The 12,009-nt window shown below is 34.8% G+C and overlaps 1 protein-coding gene across 1 annotated transcript in view; it reads left to right on the top strand.

Annotated features, from left to right (window-relative positions):
- The window catches only part of ITSN2 (intersectin 2), a 3,295,579-nt gene that overhangs the window by 2,922,697 nt on the left and 360,873 nt on the right, over positions 1-12,009 (top strand). The window contains exon 30 of the mRNA XM_044063555.1: positions 586-684. Within this exon, the coding sequence (XP_043919490.1) occupies positions 586-684 (99 nt within the window). The remainder of the gene's footprint in view (positions 1-585; positions 685-12,009) is intronic.

Here is a 12,009-nt window from a genome sequence, read left to right as displayed (position 1 = left end):
TGTTAAATGCATTTTCAGATGCCTAGCCTAGTTATGAGCTTTTCCTTGGTGGGAGAAAGCAATTTTCTGAGTGGAGCCATCTTGAGAGTGTATCCTTATTGTAGTTTATAAACTTTTTGTATCACGCAAACAGATAAGTCCTGATGAAGAAGATGATGAGGTCTGTAGATGAGAATAGATGATACTGAGGTGAAAACTGCAGCAAAGATTGAAAATGTTTGCTGGTGTGTGCTACCTTTTTAAGCAGCCCATTGTTTAATGTTTGTTCTGACAGGTATTTTGCCTTTCTTTTTTTTTCTTACTCCATCACATCCTAGAAGGGCCCTAATGTCTTTCCAGTTATATGGTTATATTATAATTAATCTTGTGTAGTTTCTTATGCCTGTTTATTCTGTCATCCTAAATCAACATGACTGTTTCTTTTTTAATTCATGCCTGTTGAAGAGTTCAGCCTTGCTGCAATGGGTGGATCTAAAATGGATTGTTGTGGGTAGTTTCTTTCTATAATAAACTTTTCAGAGTGTTTTTCTTTGTTCTAAATTAAAATACAGTGATCTGATAATGTTGGCTTCAATTATTTTGCAGAAGTTAGCATCGGATTCCCGTTGTAAAGGCATGCCTCTGTCCAGTTTTTTACTGAAGCCTATGCAGAGAATAACACGGTATCCTCTCATTATTAAGAATGTAAGTATTTCATCGGTCAGGTGAGAGAATAATGATTCTTGTGTAGAACATTTGAAGTTCTTAATTTTTCATAAGTGGTTTCTGTACATGTTTTATTATTACATTTCATTTCAAATGAGATTTGTCCAGTGTTGCATTTGATGTGTTTTATTCATAAGGAAAATAAGTATTGGAAAACAAGGAAAGTTAGACTTTATTGAAAACATTTGGAACTGTGTGCAGCTAAGGGATTCACATCCAGATCAAAGGAGGTAATTGTGCCCCTGTACTCCTCCCTTATCAGGCCCATGATTGAGTACAATGCCCCATTTGGTATGTACCTCACCCGGCACTTGCAGCAGCTAGAGAGACCCCAAAAGTTCCTCACCAAAAGGATCAAGGGTCTCCAACATATGTCATATGCTGCCAGACTAAAGAAACTCCAACTCTATTCAGTAGCATACCACCTACTCAGAGGTGATCTGTGCCTGACATACAAGGCCATGTCCAATCAGGAATTGATGGACATGCTCCACCTCAAAAAATCCAAATCCATCAGAACCACGAGAGCTAAAGATTTGAACCTCAGCACAAATATGAATAGGACATGCTGGAGGGACAGATTCATAACTCAGAGGCTTCCCATACTCTGGAACAGAATCCCAGTTTATGTTAGGCAGAGCCCCTCACTGACTCTCTTCAAGAGAAATCTTGACGAGTGGATGGGAGATCGTAGGTTTACCCCAGGGTGTCATCTCTGTGTCACTACTAGACAGAGGCACAGTAAACTAATTCTATTATGTAAGGGGATCTTCACTGTGTCACTACTAGACAGAGGCACAGTATTCTAAATCTATTCTGTACACTTGTACCATTACATGGGGTGGCGAAAGCCACATCACTATGGCTAGGCTTATAAATGCCCCAGGGCAGATAGCCTAGTACCAAACTATGAAACTATAATCTATGTCCTTAATACTCTCCTGATAATAAACCCTCCATACCTATCTGCTGTTCTTGTAACCTCTCCACTTTCAGAACTATTTATACTTTTTTTTTTTCTTGATTATATCTGCTTATACCCTTCCTCCTCCTCTATTTTCTGTTTCTGCTCTAGTGACATCAACCTGATTTATGCCAGTGTACATACTGAATCTGTGTGCATTATCATTGCTGTTGTATTGCCAGCTGTTACATGTTAACATGTCAGTGACTTTTGTACGATAATATAACCTTTAAATTATATGATGTGCCAGTATTACCTGCAAAGTATTGCTTAAAAATGTCTATTTTTTTTCCTGTTCATTGCAAAATGTATTTTATGAGGAGCTTTTCTCCCTGGGTCTTATCTGAAAATATGACTTGTGCCCGTTGGGCTTTGCTGATAAACAAAATACAATATATAAATAAATAAGAAATGTTGCTATGTTCTTTATAATAGTACTAGCACTTTCTTCTTCCAATAGGTAAAGTATTGAAAAACCTTAGAAAACTGTAAGCCTTCCTGATTGTATATTCTTTGGTGAGAGGTTTGCATAATGGTTAAAGTGTTTACCTTACAGACAGAAGTTCCAAGATTTGATTCTCACATGGGATAATTGGCTAGGCTTAAAATGGCCCACATGGGCTTAACCTAGTACTTACACATGCATCTTTGTGACTAAAGTTGAGATGTTGTTTTATTACTATTCCAGCAGCTGTTGTAATGGTCACCAACACTAGTGGAATACTGCCCAGGTAGATTCAGTGCCTGTTTTTCTCATAATCAAATGCCATACCCGATGAGTTATTAGGATTAATCTCAAGCAATCTGATGTAGTACAGTATTACCAAGTTCAGCTTGAGGCCTCCTAGCATCTTCAAAATGTGAATTATATTTAGTGTTTCCCACCTACCTTCCTTCTGTTTTGGACTGTATGGAGAATTGAATTTTGATCCAATAGTCTGGAAAATTATTTTGCAAATAGAATATTGGAATTTAAAAAGTCATCATCTCCAGATGGAAGTTTTGTACAAGTTTCACTCTAGTGAGTTGCGATTGTTTTTTTTTTGCCTTTCTCTATTAGTAGTAAAAGGCTGTAAATCAAATCTCTCAAGAGCAAGTTCTCAAGGCAATATCCATGTCCAAAAACACTACTTCCATGGGGCCAGATAACATACCAGCTTCCTGCTGCTCAGCCTGAAACAGAAGTTGTCATACCCCCTACAGATGCTATTCATTATCAGCCTGCAAACAGGCCTCATGCTGGATGAATGAACGACAGCATCAGTCATCCCCTTGCACAGTGGTGGGCTGTCAGCTGACCCAGATAATTATAGACTCATAAGCCTGACCAGTCTGATCTGTAAGGTTATAGAAAGGATCATTATGGAATTAATAAATTAGGACTAGGCAACCTACAAATCCTTAACCCAAGCCAGCTCGGATTTTTGAAGAAAAGATCCTGCCTACTTAACCTGGTCAACTTATTTGAAAAGGTTACTGAATGGAGGATGATATATTAGTACTCTCCACAAATCTAGACCTTTGCAAAGACATTCACACCTTACCACATTCAGGCATCTTAGATAAACTCTCCAAGTTACATGTAAACCCTTACCTAACTCATTAGAAGCAAACTGTCTCATGAACAGAACCCAGGACTTTAGGGTGGGCAGCTCTACCTCCTCCAAAAGATCTGTGACTTGTCATCTACCCCAGGGTTCAGTTCTTGGGCTACTCCTCTTTAGCATTTACAATTTGGATCAGAGGTTAATGCAAATGTCAAGCATCTGTTGCTGACTTAAGTCTGCAGATTTTTTAAAACTTGGTGCTATCATCAGGATTCCAAAATGTTGGACAGCCTGTAAGCACACTGCGACAGTGCAGCTCCTGCATTCCTATACTATAATCTGACTTCAAACCAGCTCATCGCTTGGGAAAAGTATACCAAACATCAATGGATTAAATCAGAAATACGAGTACTTACTTGTTTCATCTTTATTTTTCAAAAATTCTCTCATTCTGAAGGAAAAATAATTACTTGTTGGAAACAGAGCCCTGAACCGCATGGTGTGGATTCTTCAAGACCAACAGGCCTAATAAGAGGAAAGTAAGAAGAAAAACAACTTTCATAACTAGACTTATTTAAAATTCTGCACTACTACTAGGAATCTAACTATACAAGATTAATGGAGAATCAGCCAGATCGGATGGAAACTGTAATCACAAAAACCAAACTGTCTGCAATTACTACTCCTGAGACAGAAACCACTTCTAAAAGGCAAAAAATTAACAAGCAACAACAAGAAGCTGGTAAAATGTGCCAAAGTTTAAAACAGGAACAACCTTTAACACTGGAGGATCTGAAAACAGCTTTACAACCTTTACAAACAGAAGTGCAGGGCTTCTGTCTTAAGCTAACTACATTTCTGGCCCAAATTGTGCTTAGGCTAGAACAAAATGAAGCTAAAATTATGGACAATGAGCTAAAAATAAATAAACTGCAACAAAACGCACAAACCAATGACACAATAATTAAAGAATTACAGCAGAAAATGCTAGACTTGGAAGCTAGAAGCCGGAGAAATAATTTTATCATAAGAGGTATTCCAGAGAGTTTTGATAATCCACAACTTATTCCAATAATAAAAGAAACTCTAAGCTCTCTTCTGACTAATAAAGATCTCCTGGATGAGATAGTGATTGAAAGAGCCCACAGAGCTATTAAGCATACACAAACAAGTGATTTTCCAAGACAAATCTACATCAGACTGCTTAATTCAGCACATGTTCAACAGATACTGTCAGCTTATAAAGTTAAAAAGAATGTTACATGGAGAGCACATAAAATTACAATTACTCAAGATCTTCCTTTAGAAATTAAACAGAATCGACAGAAACTCAGTAAATACTGCACTTACCTCATTAAAAATAAGATTAGTTTCCAAATGAAATATCCTGCAACTTTAACATTTTATTACAAAGAAGAAAAAATATCCCTGGAAACACCTGACCAGGCAAAATCCACCTTTCTGCGTCTCTTCAAAGTAAATCCTGTCTGAAACAACTCTTTTCATATCTTTTGATCCAAAAACAGCATTTGGAAGGTTAAACAAGTGCTACAGCTCCAAAGAACTACAGGACCGAAGAATATACCACTCTTATGGGAAACATCAAGCAAATGGATGTGGAATGTGTTCTAAATAACTCTGCTTACCTGCCTGTAAAGAAAATCTTTTTGCTACACTGTAATACTTAAGGTACTGTCTTTTAATAACTGCCTTCTACATTTAAAAGCTGGAAAGCTACCTAACACTGACTGCATAGAGAAATAACTTTAAAGTGCATTTACAGCTTACAAAAAAGGAGTGTTAAACTACATTTAAATAATAGGATATAACATTTGATATAATAGTTTAAGTAGTGTAAATACTAGACATTAGTATTTTCAGTTAAAATGTATAATCATTATTCTACTGGCATAATCATTGAGTTGCTTTTAAGTGTGTCTATGAACAAGGTACAAAAAGATTTCTCTTTTTTTCTCTGTGTTTGTCAAGTAGATGGCACTGGTTAATTATTAATATATGAGTTCACAATGATGTGCTTGTATGGCTTTTGCCAGTGCAGTGTTAAATGAAGTTTCCAATACATTTTAAAGAACCACAGTTAGTTGTTGTTAGCAAAAATAATGCAAATCTTGTTGAATTTTAAAGTGCTGCTTTCTTTAAATGTTTAAAATGTATAATCATTATTCTACTGGCATAACCATTGAGTTACTTTGAAATGTGTCTATGAGCAAGGTACAAAAACATTTATCTTTTTTTTTCTCTCTGTTTGTCAAGTAGATGGCACTGGTTAATTATTAATATACGAGTTCACAATGATGTGCTTATATGGCTTTTGCCAGTGCAGTGTTTAATGAAGTTTCCAGTACATTTTAAAGAACCACAGTTAGTTGCTGTTAGCAAGAATAAGGCAAATGTTGTTGAATTTTAAAGTGCTGACTTCTCTAAATGTTTAAAATGTATAATCATTATTTTACTGGCATAACCATTACTTTTAAATGAGTCTATGAGCAAGGTACAACATTTTTCTCTCTTTTTCCGTTTGTCCAGTAGACGGCACTGGTTAATTACTAATATATGAGTTCACAATGACATGCTTGTATGGCTTTTGCCAGTGCAGTGTTAAATGAAGTTTCCAATACATTTTAAACAACCACAGTTAGTTGTCGTTAGCAAAAATAATGCAAATGTTGTTGCATTTTAATGTGCTGCTGCCTTTAAATGTTTAAAATGTATAATCATTATTCTACTGACATAACCATTGAGTTCCTTTTAATCTGTCTATGAGCAAGGTACAAAAACATTTCTTTTTTTTTCTCTCTGTTTGTCCAGTAGATGGCACTGGTTAATTATTAATATATGAGTTCACAATGATGTGCTTATATGGCTTTTGCCAGTGCAATGTTAAATGAAATTTCCAATACATTTTAAAGAACCACAGTTAGTTGCTGTTAGCAAGAATAAGGCAAATGTTGTTGAATTTTAAAGATGCTGCCTTCTTTAAATGTTCATATATTGTACTTGTTTTTTGAATATATTGTTTTGTAAACTCTTTAATAACTCTTGAAATGTTAAGAATTATAATATGTTGCTGTTACTACAAAACTTTTTATAAAATATACTTTTCTCTTTCTATCTATATAATATCTAAGGGTACAATTAAGATAATATTTTAAGAAGTCTGAGAATGAATATGCAGTACATAAATAAAAGGAGCAGGATGGGCACAGTCTGTTAGCTGATGACTGTTCGCATTTGGAACAGTATGGGTATTATTGACATCCCTCTGATAAATATTTTTTCCTTGTTGCTAAAAATAATAGTCTCTTTTAGTTTCTTAACTCATGCACATTTACTAACAAAGAGGGATGGGTGGTTAAGTGCCTATTTAGAGTTTAGGAGTATAGAAGTCACAACATTTATTCTTAAGATAAATACACTAACAGACAAAGTTTATAACTGTATTTTTGAGTATCAACTAATGAGAAATTTCAACAATATTAATAAAAAATGATAACCATAGACTCTTGGAATGTTAAAGGGATGGTAGATAAAAAGAAAAGAAATTTAATCATGCACCTCATATACCAAACTAAGGCTGATATAACTTTCTTGCAAGAAACTCACTTAGATGACCAACTTTGAGTTAGGGAAAGGAAAAGAAAATGGGTTAAAACAATAGTTGTTGCAAATTGTAGTTCTTTGTCCAGGGGAGTGGTCATTATAGTAAATAAATCCTTCCAAGGAGAGGTTACTTTCTATGAAGCTGACTCAAAGGGAAGATGGGTATTATTTACTACTGAATATCATACTTTGAACAAACCATTACTCTTTCTTAATATATATAGCCCCTGCTCAAATCAACAGCTCTTCATTTATGAAATCTTTAATATATTAGCCAAATACCCAAATCATCTGTTTATTGTAGGTGGGGACTGGAATGCTTTACTAAATCTAGATAAGGATAGATCGCATAATAAAAACAGTCACAATCTACCACTACAGCACTTGAAGAATTACAAAATACATTTGAACTAGTTGACCCTTATGTTAAATTTCAATATGATAAAACAATATCAAGATTCACTTTCTTTTCAGCCACTCATAAAACCTGGTCCAGGATAGATGCTTTTCTAATTTCCCTTGCTTTCCTTTTTAACAAATTAAATTATGCTGTATCACCTAGAACTCTTTCAGATCATTCCAAAATTAGACTTTTGATAAACTTTCAAGCCCATAAACAAAATATTTCCTATTTCAATACCTGGACGTTAAATCCTAAAATTATACAAAACCAAGAAACAACGCAAGAAATTCAGAATGTCCTAGCCCAACTCCAAAATGATCTTGTATCCACTCAAATTCCATATGACATACAGTGGGCGGCTACCAAGGCAGTCATCAGGGGTATTATTATTCAAAAATCTGCATAGATAAAAAAAAATACAACAATCTTAAGAATGAACTAGAGTATCAAATAAACACTGCTGAACTAGAACTTCAGGAGAAATATTCTAAAGAACTTGAGGAAAAAATAATTGATTGGCAAAAACAATTACACAAACACTATTTAGAAAATATCTCCTTCTTAGAATTAAGATCAATATATCAATATTCAGAATGGGCTCAAACACCTTCAAAATGCCTAGCTAGACTAACATAAAAAGTGGACCTCCTAGGATCAAAGAAATAAAATATGAAGGACAGGTGAAATATAAAGACCAAGATATAGTGTACGCTTTTGAAGATATAAGAAATTATACAATATACCCTTATCACCATGTACAGACAGATGTGAGGATTTTATACATAATAATACACTTTCCACAAATTACAGAAGATCAAAGGAAACTCTTAAAATCATCGTTACAATTAAAAGAGATAAAAGCTGCAATAAACAAACTAAAACTAGGTAAATCCCTTAGGCCTGATGGATACACATCTGATTTTTATAAGTTATTCATAGAACCTATCTCCAAAGTGTTATTAAAAGTTTTCAACTATATAATACAATATGGTATAACAGACAAATACTTAAATAACTCCAAGACAGTGTTGATTCCTAAACTACATTCTGACCCAACAGATCCAGCAAATTATAGACCAATAGCCCTCATAAACACTGATCTTAAGATATTAGCCCATGTTATAGAAAATAGACTTATGAATATACTCCCCTCTGTTATTTCCCAACAACAAATGGGCTTTATGACGAACAGACAAACAAGTGACAACACCCTCCTCTTTGATACCATTGTAAGACTACTTAATAGTGATAAATGCCCCATATATGCCCTTATAGTAGATGCAACCAAAGCTTTTGATAGAGTAAACTTACACTTCCTCTTTAATATACTGCCTTTTTATGGTTTTCCTCAAGAATTCATTAAAATGATCCAGGTTCAGTGTCAGAAAGCTTCTACCACTATACAGGTAAACAAACTTATAACTAACCCTATACTCTTATCCAGTGGTACGAGACAAGGATGTCCTCTTTTGCCATAAACCTATTTAATCTTTATTTAGAATACCACCTCCTGTTTATTTCACAAAAAAAAATCTTTCATCATATTCACAGAATCCACAATACAAATCCTATATACTCTGCTTTGCCGATGACTTAAATGTATACTTCCAACTCCCCACTACTGACCTCCCAAAAATACTTAAAGCTATTGATGAGTTCTCTGTAGTTTCAAACTATAACTTAAATTTAAACAAGTCACACATATTTCCCCTCAATCCTATAGGTCATAAAGAATTGTACTTTCCCATGAGTGAGATCAAAATAAACTATCAGATAAAATATCTAGGAATAATATTTACTTCAGACTTCAAAGATATTATAAACAATAACCTACTAAGTACTTGGGCTAGTATTCAAAACGATATTGATAGATGGAAGAACATCAGTATGTTTCTACTGTCAAAAGCTAGTGTTGTCAAGATGAATTTTCTACCAAGAATACTCTTTCAATTAAATGCTACTTTTTCAAATATTCCCCAAAACTTCTTCCTTGCCATGGAAAAAGCTATATCAAGATTCTTATGGTATCCCAAATCTACCAGAATTAAATATGGAAAACTTGTACTCTCCAAAGATAAGGGGGGGTTGGGGTTGCCTGATTTTAAGCTTTACTATAGTATAATTACTGTCTACAAACTAATACAAATAATAAACTATGACTCGTATATAAATACTTGGACACCCCAGTGGACCAAAATCTGGTATGAACAGTTGAAATCCCTTGGCTATAATATCAAATCCGTACCATTCTTGAATTTAAACCAGGCTAGCATATGCACGAAGAATCTACACCCCCTAATTAAAAACATAATTCTTACAACACAGAAACTATTTAAATCATTGCAATTAGCTGACGCTTTTGCCCTTATACAACCATTACACCTAAATCTTAATCTACTAATAAATAATAAACCCGTAAATCTAACAAACTACCCCTTGATAAAAGACTACACAATATGGGATATATACCAATGGAAAAACACGGGGCAAATGAGACTTGAACTCAAACTTCCTAAGAAATATAGTATTATCCTTAATCAACTTCACCATCTTATAAATGCTAAATTCTCACAAATGCACACTGACTTACAGAACATAAATTTAGTTAAATTAATAATTGAAAGTCTTGCGATTAAAGGGAAAACAATTTCTAGGACTTATAAAATTGTAATGAGCGCAAAACATCAACATTCTTTATTATTTTCAAACTATTGGCAAAAGAAAAATCAGTCACTGACTGAAGAAAATAAGAAACTAGCCATTGAAAATACAATCAAATTCATTCCTTTCAAGAAGCTGCTATATACACAAATTATGGTAAATAATATATATTGTACCTTATCTAAATTAAATAAATTCAATCCTAACTTTTCGTCTATATGTCCCCATTATCCGGATCAAACAGCTGATATTTTACATGTCATGTGGAACTGTACTAAGATACTCAACTTATAGTACTCCTTGAGAGTAAGATTAGAGAAGATGGGATATGAAAAAATCAACTCTTACATGGGAGACAGCTGTATTGCACATTAACATCAATCAACTTCCAAAAATATAAAAAAATGTCTTTATTACGATGTGTGCCCTTATTAAATTTTTTATTACAAAGAATTGGAATGTCATGTCACCAATTACATGGGAAAATTTTAGCAATCTTGCTATCAAATATATCTCATCTCACAAATTAGTTTATTCAAAAACAAAAAAACGCTATTACCAAAAATATTGGGGTTACTTACTAGATATAATTCTTGACAAATAAAATTTGCCCACAAATTGACATGAAAAGCTAACCTTTTAATAAGAAATGAATGTAGTGTAACCAGTTTTCTTGCATCTTCCCCCTTCTCTTAGTATATGTGTATCTAGATATTTTCCCTAACCATACAATAAATGGTTGAATTTCTGTCTTTACTTTCTATATAGACTATCCCCATTCTACTATCCCTTATGAGACCAAATGAACATAGGAATTCTCATACTCTACTTGACGATGTAGTGACTTCTAGTGTATTTATTGTATATATATATATATATATATATATAATGTGTGTATAATTTTCTCGAAACGAGATTGTTGTCTGTTTTCTTTAGATATGTATTTGTATTTTTTATTTGTGTTTTTGAGTTATTGTATTGCTGTTATTTGGAAAAAAGAAAATTGAAATAAAGAGATTTTGGGGGGGGGGGGACTTGGTACTGTCATAAATTTCTCAGAGGGCACCAAGGTCCTCCAAGAGGGCTTTCCTAAACAAATAACTGGTGTCAAAACCATAGACTAAAGCTGCTCTGGTGGCATACAGGGATAAAGCCCTGACTACAACCCAGGTCAGCTTGGTTTAAATAGCATTTCAGGCGATTGATGGAACTGCAGGGAATGATAGGCATGCACATACCAAGGGGAGGATGGTACATGGGTGTCTCTTGATAACAGTCCCTGGTAGAGATCAGGGATGTCGCCAGTGGAAGCTTGGTCAACGGATGGAAGTAGGCTGAGCTCCTGCGGAAGCAGGTTGATACGCCACTAGCCCTCATTGCATGCCCACCCACAGACCATATCATGCTGCCACATGGGGAATGAGAGGAAATGAGTAGGCTAGGTAAGACCCCCTCCCAGACAGAAGCTCAGACTTACCAAGCCCCTTTGGTTTAGATCCATGAAGCTCAGACTTACCAATCCCCTTTGGTTTAGATCCATGACTGGGCCCAGGAATTACCAGAATAAGTCTTGAGGAGCATGGAGTGGCTGGTAGACCCAGCACTGACAAGGCATATGAGGGCCAGGTCAGTAAAAATGAAGGAAAGGTGGGAGGAAAAATACTGGGGGGGGGGGGTGGACTAAACCTAAATGTCAAGAAATGAGCAAGAAGGACCACTCTTGTAACTATCACATTGACAACACACCCTTGAAAGATGATACTGTGTTCAGGGATCTGGGAATTTATGTCAGCAGTGAACTGTTATCTTTATTATTACATATCCACTTTTGTAAGGATGTTCTTTTTTATAGCATAGGTTATATCAATAGATGTGACATCCAGGTCAAGGGATGTAATCATTCCACTGTACTTGGCTCTCATTAGGCCAATCATTGAATAAAGCGCTCGTTACAGTATGTAACTTTAGAAACCCTTGGCATATCTAGAATGACCATGATGCTTTCTTACTTAAAAAAAAAAAAAAAATCCAAGGGCCTAAATTGTAAAAACTATGCAGACCATTTCAAAGCTTTGTTTCTCTTCTCAGTATTATCCAGGCTACTAAGG

Source organism: Protopterus annectens, chromosome 2.part1, assembly GCF_019279795.1.
Source record: "Protopterus annectens isolate FY-2018-M chromosome 2.part1, PAN1.0, whole genome shotgun sequence".
NCBI lineage: Eukaryota > Metazoa > Chordata > Ceratodontiformes > Protopteridae > Protopterus > Protopterus annectens.
Note: the sequence above shows the minus strand (reverse complement) of the source record. Positions and strands in the feature narration are given on the sequence as shown.